Source organism: Brachyhypopomus gauderio, chromosome 9 (genome assembly GCF_052324685.1).
Source record: "Brachyhypopomus gauderio isolate BG-103 chromosome 9, BGAUD_0.2, whole genome shotgun sequence".
NCBI classification, from domain to species: Eukaryota; Metazoa; Chordata; class Actinopteri; order Gymnotiformes; family Hypopomidae; genus Brachyhypopomus; species Brachyhypopomus gauderio.
Window position 1 is genome coordinate 26374262 of NC_135219.1, and position 18295 is coordinate 26392556.

Consider the following 18295-nt stretch of genomic DNA (forward strand, 5'->3'; position numbering starts at 1 on the left):
TCTATGTTACTGCTTTTCCAACCTCTGCTCTCCTCCTAGACCTCGTTCCCTGCCTACTCCCTCTGTACCTCCTGGCTTCTGTCTTACCGGCGTGACCCTGGACTGTCCTGACCACGATTACAACACTCCTGCACAACACACCTTGAACAGAGTAACTCACCTGTTTGATAGTTCTGTGTAACGCGTGGTGTACAGACCGGTACACACCGTGTAAGAAAATGAAGGGAGTATTGAACCCAAATGCCGTTAGGAACCAATTGGGATAAATGCTTATAATTAGGACTGTGTGTATGAAATAAGCACACGTGAACAAAATGAAAGTCACTTTGCATACACACACCGTAGCAAAACGAAATTCAAAAATGACGTGGAATAAACTCAACGCGCGAAAACGAAACTAAAAGGACGCGGAAAACTCGACACGCAAAATAATCAAAACTGTGAACATACGGGAGAGAAAATAACAAAGACAATGGAAAGAACGTGGAATAACTTCAACTTTGAAGGAACTGTTCAGTTCCTGCTCCTGCTGTCACCCCGTGATCCTGTTGTTCTCGATTTTCCCTGGCTGTTTCTACATAACTCAGTTATCTCCTGGAAAACTAGAGAGATTACGAAATGGGATTCTCACTGCTTCAAGCATTGTATGCACTTACCTCTCCGGTCCTCATCCATAGAAAGCCCTGATTCCCCTCTCGAAACTGCCATTCCTGTTCAGTATCAGAGTTATGCAGACGTCTTCTGTAAGGAAAGCGCCAGTCACCTGCCACCACACAGACCAGGGGACTGTGCCACTGATCTGCTGGAAAATATATATAGACGAGGCCCTTCAGAAGGGGTTTATCCATCCCTCCACGTCACCCGTAGCTGCGGGATTCTTCTTTGTAGAGAAGAAGGATGGAGGGCTGCGTCCCTGTATAGACCATCACTTTTTAAACGATGTCACCCCCAAGTTTGTTTACCCCCTTCCATTCATCTCTGCTTCACAAGAGCGCCTCAGAGAAGCACGTATATTCACCAAGTTGGACTTGCGGAGTGCATGTAACCTGATTTGTATTCGTGAGGGAGACAAATGGAAAACTGTGTTTGTGACTGCCCGAGGCCACTACGAGTACCTCGTAATGCTGTATGGGCTAGCCAACAGCCCGTTTGTCTTCCAGGCATTCATGGATGACATATTCCGTGACTTAATAGGGAAGTTTGTCATAGTTTATATAGATGACATCCTGATATATTCCGCCTCCGTCACAGACCATGTCCATCACATCACTTCAGTACTGGCCCGCCTACGGCAGCACCGCCTCTATGCCAAAGCAAAGAAATGCAAGTTTCATCTGACTTATCATCTGCTTATCATCGGACTTTTGTGACCTTTCTCGGTTGCACTTTATCCCCTGGGCAGATCTCTATGAACCTGGACAAGGTGTCTGCTGTCACGCAATGGCCTGTGCCCTGGACGATATAGGAACTGCAGAGTTTCATAGGATTTGCCAACTTTTATCACCACTTCATCAGGGGTTTTGGTTCGCTGGCCACTCCGATCACCAACCTCCTTCGGGGTGGGCAGCATCTGCGGCTGGACTGGACACCTGAGGCTGATCGGGCGTTTTCGTTGCTTAAGGGGGCATTTACCTCGGCGCCTATTCTGCATCTCCCTGATCCCCAGGTCCCTTTTGTGGTGGAGGTCGATGCCTCGGCGGTGGGTGTGGGGGCAATTCTCTCCCAACGCCAAGGAAACCCCCCTAAATTGGTCCCTTGTGCCTTTTACTCGAAAAAATTGCAACCGGCAGAACAAAACTATGACGCTGGTAACCGGGAACTTCTAGCGATAAAACTCGCTTTAGAGCAGTGGAGACACTGGTTAGAGGGGGCTGAACATCCCTTTGTCATTTACATACACCATAAAAATCTGGAATACCTGAAAGAAGCCAAGCGACTGAATCCCCAACAAGCCAGATGAGCATTGTTCTTCTCCCGGTTTTGATTCTCTGTTTCCTACCAGCCTGGTTCAAAGAACACTAAAGCAGATGCCCTATCACACATACATGAAAAGGATCCTGCTGACAAAGTACCAGAGTATGTACTGCCTCGCACCTGTTTCCTGGCTGCTGTTCGTTGGAACCTGCAAGGTGAATTGGAAGACGCTCTACGAAGTGATCCTAGCCCTGACTGCCCAAAAGGAAAGCAGTATGTTCCTGTGTCACTAAGAGGGCGCTTCCTACAACTCGCACATGATACTGCAGGTACTGGTCACCCCGGAATCACACGCACTACACATCTCCTGTCATGGCGGTATTTGTGGACGTCCCTGAAAGACGATGTGCGGGACTATATATTAGCGTGTAGCGTATGCGCAAAGAGTCGGACCCCCCAAACACTCCCTGTAGGGAAGCTGTTACCGCTCTCGATTCCATGCCATCCCTGGTCACACATAGCGATGGACTTTATTACTGACCAAGTCCAAGGGGAATACAGTTATTTTAGTAGTCGTTGATAGATTTTCGAAAATGTGTCGCTTGATTCCCTTTCCAGGGCTGCCCACTGCCATGGAAACAGCCCAAGCCGTTTTTACTTTCGTTTTCCGCATCTTCGGATTGCCAGAAGATATTGTCTCCGATAGCGGAGTCCAATTCACCTCATAGCTGTGGAGGCAATTCTGTAACCTACTCTGGGTCGCAGTCAGCCTTACCTCCGGGTATCACACTTAGTCTAATGGAGAGGTAGAACGGGTGAATTAGGAAATAGGGAGATTTTTAAGGCAATACTGTGTCTCCCAAACCGGCTGGAGCAAGTACTTACCCTGGGCTGAATATGCCCGTAATTCACTCATGCACTCTTCCACCAAGATGACCCCCTTCCAATGTGTATATGGCTATCAACCGGCTTTCTTTCCTTGGGATAATACGCCATCAGATGTCCCAGCGTTAAATGACTGGTTCAGAAACAGTGCCCGAACATGGGAGCGGGCCCATGTACACATATGCTGTGCCCTGCATACTCGGAGGCTCCACGCTGACTGTCGCCACCTGCCCACTCTGGTTTAACACCCAGGTCAGAGAGTGTGGTTGTCCACCCATAACCTGAACCTGCGACAGAATAGCAAGAAGCTAATACATTGGGCCCTTCAAGGTCTTGCGTCGGATAAACGCCATCTCGTATTGCAACTGCCCCCTCAGTATCGCATTCATCCTGTCTTTCATGTCTCTCTGCTTAAGCCTGTGTTTTATAGTCTCATGTCTGCTGCTGCAACAATTACCAAGCCACCTGAGCCGCTGGAACTCAACGGTCGCCCTGCTTACCTCATTCAGGACATCCTGAGTCCCGGCGTGGGTCCCCGCGGGATGTGTTGGACTCTACTCTCATTGCTGAATTCCATGCTGCTCATCCTAACTTCCCTGCTCCCAGGCGTCGTGGCCGCCCCTGGTCTGGCAGATCTGTTGCAGCTGGAGCCGCACATCGGAGGGGGGGTGCTGTCAGGAACAGCACATGATCGCCGTGTAGATGAACGAGGAGGAAGACTGCGCATCTGTGTATTCAAGAGGTGACCGTGCGGTCCAAAAAGGGGTGCCCAAGTGGGAGAGAGGTTCCTCGGTCCCCCTTGGAAGGGAGCAGCATGAGCTGTTCCTGCTACCCGACCTCGGAGGAGCCGATGTCTCTGGGTCGGGGTGGCTCCAAGGGAGAGGAGGAGATGGAGACATCAACGGGCGAGGCCGCGCGGGCATGTGGGCTGTGGCACAGTCCGCAGCCCAACAAGGGGGTTCGGTGTGCCCTCGGCAGCGCTGCATGAAGCGGTCAGTGAGCAGCGAGGAGCAAGCACTCCAGTAGCGCCCAATAAAGCGCTCAAGGAGCCCCAGTCAAGGAGCCCCAGTCAGCGGGAGTGCACGTTGCGCTGCTTGGAAGAAGAACCCGAAGACCGGAGCGACTCCGCCACCTGTCTCACACTGCTAGCGCTCTGGCAGGCAGCCCGGATGATTACGTGGCTGCCTGTCCCTGTTTGTGTGTCTGTCCCAATGTTCCTCCCTAGTCCCCTTTTTCCTCTTGTGCCTTTCGTGTTTAATGTTCCAGTGTGTGTGTTTGTGAACGTGCCCATGTTTAATGTATTTACCCCTGTCTTCCCAGGGAGTGTGTTCTAGAGCTGTTTGCGGCAGTTCCCACCATCGGGGGAGACGGCTCTTGGAGGCTCGTGATCCCGGCAGCTCCGGACCTGCCTGTCCAGCTGCGCGGGACGCGGGAGTAGCGAGCCCCTGGTGGCGGGCTCTGTCACGGTCACAGCTCCGGACCCTTCCCTGTGGGCGTGTCGTTGTGTCTTCTGCGTGCAGTTATGTCCATGTTTGTAGTTCCGTGGGTGTGGGTCGTTTGTGAGCGTGTTCGTAGTCACTCCTGTGCCTTGTCTCGAGATCACGAGGGTATGTGTTAATCACCTATATAATGTGCATTCGCACATGTCCTGTGTGAGTTAGTTGTATGCTTGCCCTCCACACGGAGCTTCACGTGTTTTGTGTGTTCATTAAACGTTGTATGTTCCACTGTTCAACACTCGTCGTGCCTCCTCCTTCCAGCGTCACAGGATTGATATAGATTGATATATTCATTTTACATTGCAAGGTAGGGAAATGCTTGTGTAATACTTTATTTATTAAACTTTAAAAGTAAGTCACAACTGATTACAAGTAATCAGTAAACATTCTGATCTCAGACCAGCTGCTTGAACTTAAGTGCGTACAAAAATGTGCGAAAAGATTTGAAACGTATCGAAACTGCGTGACATAACAAAACCCGTTTTTGGAAGTCACGTGGCTTTCCCCCTTTGATACGGACTTTAAAACAGTGTTTCAGAACACCTAGATTGAAATGAATCGATTCAGTTTGATTCTGCATTTCGAGTTTGACATCACTAGATTTGACCCAAGCCTGGCCTTATAACCCTTTGTATGGAATGCATTTTAATAAATCTTGCTCCTCTCAGTGTTTGTGGCCGCCTCTTTACTCCACAACACTGCGGGTATTAGAAGATTAGATTTTTGTTTGTTTGTTTCACATTAGATTTTAACTTTGTAATTGTTTAATAAACTAGCATTCCCAAACCATACAACATTGCATAGGTTTTGGTCACATGCAACTTGTCAAACACTAGTGTAATGTGACAGAAGCAGCAGGAGGTGAGGTTGGAGCTAGGAAGTCTTTAATATAAACAAATGGATATGCTTACAGCTCACAATGAACATGAAGAAAAGGCGCTTAGGGACAGCAATAGAGTCTCGGAGCACAGAGCGCTAAACAGTCATTCTTGGCACAAAGAGGTTTAGGAGAGATAGTTCAGTCTGTGTCAAATGCTGGCTCTCTCTGTGCATGCTCAAGAATACACAGCACTGAAGAATAGGATTGGCAGCCATTTAAATAATTTAATGTGAAACAGGTGTGTGAGTAATGAAGGTTTATCAATATGCGTGTGACTGTAAGCAGGGAAGTGTGTGAATGGAAGAGGGTCTGGACGTGGGACGACTCCCCTGAGTCCAGGGACCAGGGACTAGTTGAATCTTGCAAAGAGTTCTGATTTTTTAAAGTGATTTAGCATTGTAGGTTATTTCCATTTCTCTCTCTCTCTCTAACTCTTGTTTCTTGTAATTGCACCTGTGTTGCTGTCAAATCTTCCAGGATTATTTGAAATCCCAGAACTGCAAAATCTGTTTGCTGACAGTTACAGATACAGTTTGCTGACAGATACAAGTGCTGTTTGCTGTTCACGCACTGCCCTATATATTAGAAAAGGGAGACAAAATGCTTTTATTTTTCATTTTACAGTGGTTTCTGTTCCAGTGGTTCTATTTGTGGATTATTTTATTAATCTAGATCTTTTATTTATCTTTTATAAAATATATTTTATAAAACTTACATTTCTGTAAGTTTAGTCATAGCCGTGACACCAAGACTTTTAAAGAAAGAAACAACACTTGTCCATTAACTAAAGGTATCAGCATATTATCACAAAGCACACTTGAAATTTTATACTTCTTGTTGGCTAGGTGATATTTATAAAAGACTGATTAGTGTCCTAAACTCTGTAAAATTCTTGGTGTTTTTTGGTCTGGAAGTTGGGAACAGTGATAACTTGTCTCTCTGGTCTAGGTTGTCTACAAAAACAGTGACATACGTCTGGAGTTGTCTCGTCTGGCCCGCATTGCAGATCCCAAGATGAAGTTACAGGGAGATGTATTCTTCAAATGTGAAAATGTGCCCACCCTAGACCCCATCTCCTTTGAGACATCTGAGTCTTTCCTCAGCCTGCCAAAATGGAACACCAAGCGCGTGGGCTCCATCTCTTTTGACTTTCGTACATCTGAACCGAATGGACTGATTCTCTATACCCAAGGCAAGCCCAAAGAAAAGCATGATGCTCACAGCCAGAAGAGCAACAAGGTGGACTTCTTTGCTGTGGAGCTTCTGGATGGTGGCTTATATATTCTACTGGATATGGGATCAGGAACCATAAAGGTGAAAGCTACACAGAACAAAGTTAATGATGGGGCCTGGCACCATGTGGACATCCAGCGGGATGGAAGATCAGGTGAGTTTCAAATTCTTCAGGTAACAGCAAATTTTAATATAGTCTCCACAATGCTTATTTGTTATTTCCAGTGATTTTTCAGACCTTATTCTCATGATGAACATCTGCTTATCATGAATGGAAAATCACAGAGAAGCGTCAACTCTAAATGAATATTGTCAATGGGTGGGATGGCTTTTTATAGATATACTGTGTGTACAGGAGACCAAGTGGAAGGGGAGCAAGGCCAGGAGCATTGGTGGTGGCTTCAGACTATTATATCATGGTGTAGACAGGAAGAGAAATTGAAGGATTAGTTTAGTAAGAGTGTAGTGGAGGTAAAGCAAGTAAGTGACAGGGTGATCTGTGTAAAGTTAGAGATCGATGGGGTAATGATGAATGTCATCAGTACTTATGCTCCTCAGGTAGGTTGTGATGTGGAGGAGAAAGAAGAATTCTGGAGAGAGTTAGATGAAGTTGTTTAGCAGATTCCTAAAGAAGAGAGAGTGGTTATTGGAGCAGATTTAAATGGACATGTTGGTGGAGGGAACAGTGGTGATGAGGAGGTGTTGGGTAGATATGGTGTTAAAGAAAGGAATACGGAAGGACAAGTGGTGGTAGATTTTGCTAAGAGGATAAAGATAAAGATGGCTGTAGTTAACACTTACTTTAAGAAAAAGGAAGAGCACAGGGTAACATATAAGAGTGGGGGAAGATGCACACAGGTCGACTGTATCCTCTGTAAGAGACAAAACCTGAAAGAGGTTAGTGATTGCAAGGTGTTACCAGGGGAGAGTGTAGCTAAACAGCATAGGATGGTGATATGTAGGATGGTTTTGGAGGTGAAGAAGAGGAAGGGACTTCCGGTTGGGAGCATTGCCAAGATGACTGCACGGTGAGGGAGCTCCCCGTTGAACCAGTATAACTAGGAAAATATCCTCATTCAAACCAAATAAATGACTCGACAAGTTATGTAGGGATAGAGGATAAGAAACGATATCACCATTTTCAGAAGTAAGGGTCGTTAGAAGACAAGTGGGTGGAAAACGCAAACATAGCAACCCGTAGCTAACAGGCTTAAGCTAACAAGCTAGCGTGGAGAAACATAGAAGAATGGCCGACTTGGAAAGTATTCTGCAAGAACTAAGAGGGTTTCGCCAAGAATTTAAAGAGGAATTTGGGGCAATAAAAGAAGAAATAGTTAAGGCGAATACCAGACTAGATGAAGCAGAAGGGCGAATCGAGAGAGCAGAAGAAAGAATTCAAAACACAGAGGAAGTTATCACGGCCATGCTAAAGCTACACACAAAGCTGGAGGACAAAATGCTGGACCTGGAAAGTCGCTCAAGACGTGAAAATATAAGGATATATTGGGTACCGGAGGGATCTGAGAAAGACTCAAATAAAATGCTTTCATTTGTGGAAAACCTGCTACGTGAAGGTCTCGAGCTGACTGATGACATGCCCGATCTGCAGATCGAAAGAGCACACCAGTCGCTGGGAACGCAACCGCAGGCGGGCGCACCACCGGGCTCCATTGTAGTTAGGTTTTTAAGTTTTAAAACCAAAGAAACACTACTTTGCAAAGCATGGCATGGAAAGGGATTCACCTGGCAAGAAAAATGTATAAATCTGGACCATGATTACCCTCTTCTAGTACTCCAGAAACGAAGAGAATACACCGGGATACGTAAAATGTTGAAAGAAAACAAAATCCAGTTCCAGACCCACTTCCCGGCCAGGCTGTGTGTGAGACACGAGGATGGAACCAAAACCTACGACACCATAGAGGAAGCAACAGAGGATCTGCAAAAAAGAGGCTACACAGTGACAACCATCACACCTCCGTGTGTAAAATAGTGATGAGTCTTCTTAATGTGTATGTACCACCGGGTAGTGACTGGTCCTTCTACAAACATATGGTTGACTTAATGACAACAAAAAGTCAAGGGATATTAATAAGTGGTGGGGATTTTAATATCCGACTGAATCCAAAAATTGATTCATCAAACGGGAAACCTGATACGAAAAACATCAGTAGAAAATTAAACACCTGGATGAGTGAAGTGGGTATCATGGACGTGTGGAGAGAACTGAATCCGATGAGCCGAGATTACTCACATTACTCACGTGCTCATGATGTCTATTCACGTACTTTTTTATGCTTAAAGGAGATATCTTCAGGGTGAACAAATGTGAAATAGGACTCAGTACAATTTCAGATCATGGACCCGTTTATATGTCTATTCATTTGAATCATAAAAAGGGATTCACACTCTGGAGACTGAACTCAAACATTCTAAATAATACAACTATAAAAGATAAATTGAAAAGTGAAATTAAATTGTACTTGGAAAATAATGATAATGAAAAAAGTATCCCCACCCATTCTCTGGGATGCATTAAAAGCAGTGATGAGAGGCAGAATAATAGCCATCTCCGCATATGAAAAGAAAACTAAAGAGCAAAACTAGAGGAGAAATTAAAGATACTTCAGAAGGAGCACACAAAATCACTCAAGGAGGATTTAAAACACAAGATGATAAAAATAAAAAAAGAAATAGACGAAATTAATACCCAGGAAGTTAAAAAAAAGCTCCTCTTTGTAAAGCAGCAATACTATGAGGCAGGTGGGAAGTCACTGAAACTACTATCATACAGGTTAAGAAAACAACAAGCAGATAGAACTATATACAAAATAAGAAATATAGAAACAAAGGGAATAGAAACTAACCCAGAGAAAATACATCAGTGCTTTCAAAAATATTATAAAATACTATATTCACAACCACAGACAAGTAATCATAGCCAAATAGATGCCTTTCTTTCCCAGATTAATCTCCCAAGAATCACGGATGAGCAAAACGCGAAATTAGTAGCTAAAATAACAAAAGAAGAAATATACTCGGCAATTAAGAGAATGAAAGGGGGTAAATCACCAGGGACGGATGGCTTTCCCACAGAATGGTACAAAACAATGCAAGATCAACTAATTCCAACATTAGTAAAAACATTCAACTGGATTCTAGAAAACAAAATCCCCCCACCCTCGTGGAGCGAGGCAATTATTTCGATCATACCTAAAGAGGGGAGGGACAAATTGGAGTGTGAGAATTACCGCCCTGTGAGTCTCCTAAACAATGATTATAAAGTGTTTACTTCCATAATATCCAGACGAATAGAAGAGATATTACCAATACTAATACATGAAGACCAGACCAGATTTATTAGACACAGACCCAAGATAATATTAGGAAAACATTGCACGTTATGAAACATATCACGGAACAAAAACTGGAGGCCTTGATATTAAGTTTGGACGCAGAGGCGTTTGACTAAGGCGTTTGACTAAGTGAGATGGTCATTTTTATATAAAGTACTCTCGAAATTTGGCTTTCATACAACTATAATCAACATGTTTACAGCATTATATAATAAACCAACAGCTAAAATTAAAATCAATGGAGAATAAACCAATTCAATTACGCTGAAAAGAGGAACGAGACAGGGGTGTTGTGCATCGCCACTCCTTTTCGCCCTGTTTATAGAACCAACTATCAACTAATTAAACAAAGAGCTGATATAAAGGGGGTAACAATGACATCAGGGGAACAAAAATGATCTCTATTTGCTGATGATTTATTAATATATATATATATATATATATATATATATATATATATATATATATATATATATATATATATAACACAACCTACTCAGACACTTTCAAAATTGATGAAAGTGCTGGAAGAGTTCAGTTTGGTTTCTGGATACAAAATTAATATTAACAAAACTTAAGTATTAACATTTAATTATGACCCTCCGTCTTTAATCAAGACCAGGTACAATTGGAATTGGGAAGCGGACTCCATTAAATATTTGGGGGTTAAATTACCTAGAGACTTCACAAAACTGTATAACATCAACTATGATCCGTTAAATGCAAAGATAAGAGCTGATTTGCAAAGATGGAACGTTTTCCCCTTTCTAGGTTTAAACTCCTGAATAGAGTAAATTAGGATGAATATTCTCCCAAGGATGCTGTACCTATTTCAGTGTCTACCAGTCAAAATACCCCCTAAACAATTCATAGAATGAGATAGGTTAATAGCAAGATATTTATGGCAAGGGAAAAGAGCCAGAATTAAATTCAAAACACTACAATTAAGGAAAGAAAGGGGTGGCATGGGGCAGTTTTTTTAAGTCCTGGCAGGAAATAGTGAAAATTTGCAGACTAAACGATATATCTAAAAAGATGTAGTGGTGTGCTTATGATTTGGACTTTGCTCCAAACAAAATCAACAACAGATTTAAGTCATGGATTACAAAAGGTTTAACTACCTACCATTCATTCGTTCATGAAGGAGTTTTTCAAAGTTTTGAAACCCTCCAGAAGGAACATGGTTTGGAGAGAGATTACTTTTTTTAGGTACCTACAAGTGAGGCATTATTTTAATAACAATATTAAAGATGTATTAGACAAGGAAGAACCAGGGTTCATGAACGTCTTTTTATCGTTAACAAAAACGGGGACGTGTAAGAAAATTATATTCAATCTATACAATGCCATACAATTATCCAAAAAAGATAACACAGAATATATAAAAAGGAAATGGGAGAGGGAAATAGGAGCAACAATCACAGAGGAGGACTGGGAGAAAATATGCCAATTACAATGGCTTTCAACAGGGTCAAATGCATGGAGGGAATTTTGCTGGAAAAGTGTTGTGAGATTTTTTATTACACCCATACAACAAAGATACCAGGGTGGCAGTGATGCTTGCTGGAGATTATGTGGGTTTACTGAGGCCAACCACTTCCATATTTTTTGGGACTGTCAAGGAATAATGTCATTCTGGGAAGAGATCCATAGACATATTGAAAATATATTTAATGTTAATATCCCATTGAAATGTGAAACTGTGTTTTTGGGCAATATAGTGTTTGAAACATGGACTGTAAGAGACAAAAAGCTGCTTGCTATATTGTTGGCAGCCAGTAAGAAATGTGTCACGAGGAAATGGTTGAAAGTGGATCCCCCTACCATCGACGACTGGACTGATATTATGTACGAGATTTATGTTATGGAGAAGATTTCTTTCTCTCTCAAAGTGGAAAAGGAAAACTTTTATAAGACCTGGACTAAATGGACTGAGTACATAAGGCCAATTAGGCCAGATTTTCTTTGGCTTTAATACTGTCCTATTGGATGGTTCCCCCCTTCTGTGTTCTTGGTTTAGTATTTGTTTTTGAGAATAATCTAGGTTTAGTTAAGAAAATTCCAGAAAGGCAAAGGAATGGATGTGCTAAACTTTCCTGTGGAAAACTGAAATGTCTATGATGGAAATGTGTCTTTCTAAATAAAAAGAGAATGTTAAAAAAAGAAGAAGAGGAAGAGAGTGAGAGCGGAACCTAAGATCAGGTGGTGAAAGTTAAAGGATGAGGACTGTGCTGTAAAATTCAGGGATGAGGTGAGGTGGTGGTTTTCTGGATACCTGGGATGAGACTTCAAATGCAGTGAGGGTTGTGGCTAGGAAGGTACTTGGTGTGACCTCAGGACAGAGGAAGATAGACAAGGAGTCGTGGTGGTGGAATGAGGAAGTTCAGGAAAGTTTGAGAGGAAAATGGTTGGCTAAAAAGAATTGGGATTTTCAGCGAGATGAAGAAAGTAGACAGAGGTACAAGGAGATGTGTCGTAAGGCAAAGAGAGCAGTGGCAGAAGGTAAAGAGAAGGCATATAGCAAGCTGTATGAGAAGTTGGACACTAAGGAAGGGGAAAAGGATCTGTACAGATTAGCCAGACAGAGAAAACGTGATGGGTAGGATGTGCACCAGTGTAACGTTCTGCGCGGGGCAGAACAGGGAGGAGAGCGAGATTTATTCAAGGAAATTCCATTGACAGAGTCGAAATACCGGGCGCAGGTCATATCGGGAAGGCAGTCCATACAAGAAATATACACAGGCATGACAACGGGCACGGAAAACAACAAGGCAGACTAACTAAGGGAGAACACGCAAAACACACGGGAGACGGATAACACAAAGGCGCAAACTTATGAACAGCAGGATTGACAAGGCACAGATTTGAACAAAAAGACAGATACAGACATGGGAGACACAGGGACTATTATACACAGAACTAGACAAGGACCAGGTGCTAACAATGACGACATGGGTGTGGAAGACAATGGGAAACCATAGAAACAAACGAGCAGGGCGGGATGAACAGGCAAGAAACACAGACATGAGGGAACCCGGAGTGACAGCTAGGAGAGGGGGCGTAGCCCTACGTGACAAGCAGGTTAGGATGATAAAGGATAAAGATGGAAATATGTTGTCTGGTGAGGAGAGTGTCTTGGGAAGGTGGAAGGAGTATTTTGAGGAACTGAATAATCAAGAGAATGAAAGGGAAAGAAGGTTAGAAGAGGTAGAGGTTGTGAATCAGGAAGTGCCTCAGGTTAGCAAGGAGCAAGTAAAGGCTGCAATTCGGAGAATGAAGTGTGGTAAGGCAGTTGGACTGGATGATATTCCAGTGGAGGCATAGAAATATTTGGGAGAGACAGCAGTGGAGTTTTTGACTGAGTTATTTAACAGAATCTTGGAAGGTCAGAAGATGCCTGAGGAGTGTAGACGAAGCATAATGGTGCAGATTTTCAAGAATAAGGGCGACATTCAGAGCTGTAGTAATTACAGGGGAATAAAGTTGATCAGTCACAGCCTGAAAATCTAGGAAAGAGTAGTGGAAGCTAGGCTTAGAGGAGAGGTAGAGATCTGTGAGCAGCAGTATGGTTTCATGCCAGCCAAGTGCACCACAGATGCTATGTTTCAATCAATCAATCAATCAATCAATCAAATTTTATTTATACAGCGCTTTTTACAACAGTTGTTATCACAAAGCAGCTTTACAAGTGCCGAGTCCTAGCCCCCAGTGAGCAAGCCAAGGGCGACAGTAGCAAGGAAAAACTCCCTATTTTTTTTTTTTTTTGCATGAGGAAGAAACTTTGAGAGGAACCAAGACTCAAAGGGGGAACCCACCCTCCTCTGGCCGACACAGGTCACCATGACAACAACAACAATTTAGACAGAAGGAAATATAGAAAAGGAAAAAGATGTAATAATGTCCATCTTGGTGTAGGCATCCGGTTAGGAGGTGGCCGGCCCAGGATGGATCGCTTGTCTCTCCTCATCTCATTATTCCTCAAGCAGGCGGGCAGCCATGTGGAGAAAATAAAACAGGGAAAATTAGCTCTGTATGAGGACATGTACAGGACAGATGATATTATAAACATTTCTGGAGTGTGGCAGCAACTCCGGCATTAAGTTAAACTATTACAACCTAGCTAAAAAGGCAGAACCAGAAGGTAACATAGGCTTGGGGGCATTCTGAGACAATGGCATCCGTCCACTGCACTGTCAACAAACTTGAGTGACCACGAGCAGTGACAGGACGACAGCACCAGCGCCCCAGTCTACCATAAAACCCTTCGTCTATGAACCCCTGGATCTGTACATTTATCTAAGGGGGATATTAATTATCAAACGCTAAACTAAATAAGTGGGTTTTCAACCTAGACTTAAAGATTGTGACTGTGTCAGAGTCCTGGACGCATTTTGGAAGGTTGTTCCAAAGCTGGGGGGCCTAATAAGAAAAGGCTCTTCCCCCTGCTGTTACCTTATTAATTTGTGGAACTAATAAAAGACCAGCACCCTGTGATCTTAGTGGACGTGGGGGTTCATAGTAGGAAATAAGTTCCTGGAGGTATTCAGGAGCAAGCCCGTGCAGTGCTTTATAAGTTAATAAAAGAATTTTAAAATTAATACGAATTTAACTGGGAGCCAATGCAGGGCTGATAGGACTGGTCTGATATGCTAAAATGTTCTAGTTCTGGTCAGAACTCTGGCTGCGGCATTTTGAACTATTTGAAGTTTATTTAGATTCCTATGTTTGCTTTGAGAGTGTTAATGGAGAAGTATAGGGAAGGACAGAAGGAGTTACATTGTGTCTTTGTTGACTTGGAGAAAGCTTATGATAAAGTACCGAGACAGGAGCTGTGGTATTGTATGAGGAAGTCAGGAGTAGCAGAAAAGTATGTGAGGGTAGTGCAGGATATGTATGAGAACAGTGTGACAGCAGTGAGATGTGCGGTAGGAATGACAGATGGGTTTAAAGTTGGGGTAGGACTACATCAGAGATCAGCCCCGAGTCCCTTCCTGTTCACAATTGTCATGGACAGACTGATGGACGAGGTTAGGCAGGAGTCCCCTTGGACTATGATGTTTGCTGATGACATTGTGATCTGTAGTGAGAGTAGGGAGCAGGTGGAGGTGAGCTTGGAAAGATGGAGATATGCTTTGGAGAGCAGGGGAATGAAAGTGAGCAGGAGTAAAACAAACATAGTTGGGAAACTATTTGGTGCACTTCATCCCACACACCACTGGCATTTGCTGGATATTTTCTCATCAGGACTCCATCTGTATAAAAATATGTCACACGAGTGTCTAGTGAGAGAGGGTTATCTGTAACTGCATTAAAGCAAGGCATCAGGCTTGGATCAGCCCTTTGTGTTCTGATTAATGCGGTTCTGGTAACAGGAGGAGGAACACTGGACTCCTCTACTTGTGATCCCAACTCACGTTTGCTAATATCCCTTGTCACTTCAGGAACAGGGCTAGGGGGCACAACAGGGTTAGGATTCATAAATGTCTCTGCCAAATCTATGTCACCAAATTTACGTGCCTGCGCACGAGTCAAAACACATGTAGGAAACACTGTATCAAAGTCTTTATCAAGTGAAACGTCCATAGGTTTGTCTACCACTTCTGGTAGAGTGAACAGTGTACCACCAGCAAGATCATTGCCCAGAATAAACGACACACCTGTGACAGGCAGTTTAGAACTGATTGCAACTTTAACATAGCCAGTAAGTGCCTCAGTACACAAATATACCCGATGTACTCCAAGTTCTATTCCTTGGACAAGCACATCACTACCACAATAAGACTCCATAGAGAATGGCAACACACTCTCCAAAATGAATGACTGAGCAGCCCCAGTGTCCCGTAGGATAGATATGGGCTGTTTATGTGTACAATCCCAAGTTAGTGTGGTAGTTCCTGAAAACACTAATGGTTTAAACACAGGGTCTACTGTGGCTGAAACAGTGGCTCGACATCCTAGTGTCTCCTCTGTAGTGCTGGAACTAAAAGCATAGAGTTAAAAGTATTTGACGCTTCAAAGTAGGACATGCAGCAATAAGATGGCCTTGCATATGACAATAAAAACATTCCCGATTGTCTGTGGCTGAAGTGTTTTCCCGAGACTCTGAAGACGCAACAGGTCTGGACACAACAGGTCGACTAGGGTTTACACTTCGGGGAGTCAAATGAAATACAGTTTTGTGCGTCAGCACAAATTTCTTTGCCAGTGTAGCAGCAGCAGACAAACTAACCCCTTTTGTGCTCATTAAGGTAGACCACCATCTTCTCAGGAAGGCAATTCTTAAACTCCTCTAGCAACACAAGCTCTTTGAGCTGATCGAGAGTTGTCACACTGCTGGCTGAACACCACTTATCAAATAGGAGAGATTTCTCTCTAGCAAACTCAACAAAGGTCTGACTCTGGGTTTTTGCCAGACACCTGAAGTTCTGTCAATAGGCCTTAGGTACTAACTCGTACGCTTTCAATATTGTGGATTTTAAAGTGTCATAATCTAAGCTCTGTTCAAGAGACAGAGAGGAACACACTTCCTGCACTTTTCCTACAAGTTTACACTGTGGCAGCAGTGACCAAAGACTCTGTGGCCAACTAAGTGTGGTGGCTATGCACTCAAAAATGGGGAAATAAGCGTCTACCTCATTTTCCCTGAACACAAGAACTAGGGCAATATGTCTACTGACATCAAAAGCAGTACTCACGGTTGGGCTCGCTGGACTGGTAGATGTATGTGAGGAACGAGGCATAGGGACTGGTGAGCTCACGTGAGAATGGGGAGCTGGTGCTGGTGAGGATACCTTCTGAGGACGAGGGATAGGTTTTTCCAAGCCCATACTCAACCTCTTCAGGGTACATCTCTTTGTCAGCCTCCACTTGCAACGCCCTGACTCTGAGTAGCTCTGCCTCGCGTTCCTGTATCTTGATTTCCAGCTCTAGCTTCTTCAGTTTCACTGCTAGCACAGGATCCACCTCATGAGAATGGTAAACACCAGGTTCCATGCTGGGCCTAGCCATGAAGTCGGTTACAGCCTCCGCTGCTTCCGGCCGCTGGGCCAAGCCAGGTGCAACACCAGGCAATCTGCCTCGGTCTTGCAAGATCCCATCCTTTACCAACTGTGCCTCCAATGTGTGTGAATGAGAGGGCAGATGGTGGACAGGTCCAGTTACAAGGAGTTGATTTGGTGAAGGTTGAAGAGTTTACCTACACTGTAAAAAAATTACTGTAAAATTTACAGTAAATTGCCAGTAAAATATTGTACAATCTACAATATGGTTCTGTAAAAAGTAATTACTGTAATTTTACAGAACTAAAAATTCCAGTAAGAATTGTAAAATATCCAATATGATATATATATATATATATATATATATATATATATATATATATATATATATATATATATATATATATATATATATATTATATGTATATATACAGTACAATAAAAACAATTTTAGTGTAATATTGCAGGTAATGTATTGTAAATTACCAATATGGAACTGTAAACTATTTTACTGTAAATTTACAGAACTAAAAATCCCAGTAATAACTGTAAAATAATACAGTATAATCCAGTATATCTACTATAATACTATATCAGTTTTCACAACTAATGTGTACAGAAAATGTTAAAATTACCATAAAAACCTTTTCCTTAAATGATGATAAATGACTGCAGTGTAAATATATTGACTAAAATGATAACCATGATTTTTAGTAACTATACAAATAAAATATGTAAATAATTTACTTGTAGGTAAATTGTTAGAAGTGACGTGCAGATGGTGGGAAATCCATAAATGAAAATTAGTTCACACAGATTTTACTTATTTTACTACAGAGCCCATAGCCGGATTTACAAGTTCAAAACAAAAATTACATTTTCATGGCAATGCAAAACAAAAATAAACTTTTCTGCAAGAAAAGTATGATGCATCCAGCTTGTTTAAATAGTAAGTACTTTCAAATCTAGTCCTGGAACTGTTCACTTCAAGAACTTTAAAGTCCCATTATCCTCTATCTGCAGCATATGTCTGAACTTTAAAATTCTATTAAAAAATTACACCTCAGAACTACAGACATAGGGCACATTTCCTAAAGAGAAAGCCACTCAAAGTCCATCAATTTCCTGAGCAGAGTACAGACATGTGGATTAATTCCAGATTGTTTCTTGTCACGCTTTCCAGCACCAACCTTTGATCCTTTTCCTGGATTAATACCCACGATTCCTCTGTAAAATAAACCAAATATTTCACTATTTTTGACAATACAACACAAAACAGTGGCTTTGATGGAAGGCAAAGTGGAAGATTAGTATTTCAATTCACTCTACATTTGAACTGAGATCTAATGCCTTTAGTTCTAAAGAGTTTTTTGTCTGCACAATATGCATCACTGCTGCTCTGATGCCAGATGATCACAATAATATGTGTATGCAAAGTGGGGGGAAAAGAAAGTGACTCTGGTTGGATTAGGAAATATCAGATGTGGGTCATTTTAAGAGACCAAAAAAATTAATTTGTGCCAGTTCAAA

The 18295-nt window shown here is 42.7% G+C and overlaps 1 protein-coding gene across 5 annotated transcripts in view; it reads left to right on the top strand.

Annotated features, from left to right (window-relative positions):
• Window positions 1-18295, top strand: part of nrxn3b (neurexin 3b) — a 233517-nt gene that overhangs the window by 68920 nt on the left and 146302 nt on the right. For all 5 annotated transcript variants that reach the window (XR_013133413.1, XM_077018153.1, XM_077018156.1 and 2 more), the window contains exon 7: window positions 6127-6565. Coding sequence is in view for 4 of the 5 variants with exons in the window: in XM_077018153.1 (XP_076874268.1) it covers window positions 6127-6565 (439 nt within the window). In the remaining variant the exon portion in view is untranslated. The remainder of the gene's footprint in view (window positions 1-6126; window positions 6566-18295) is intronic.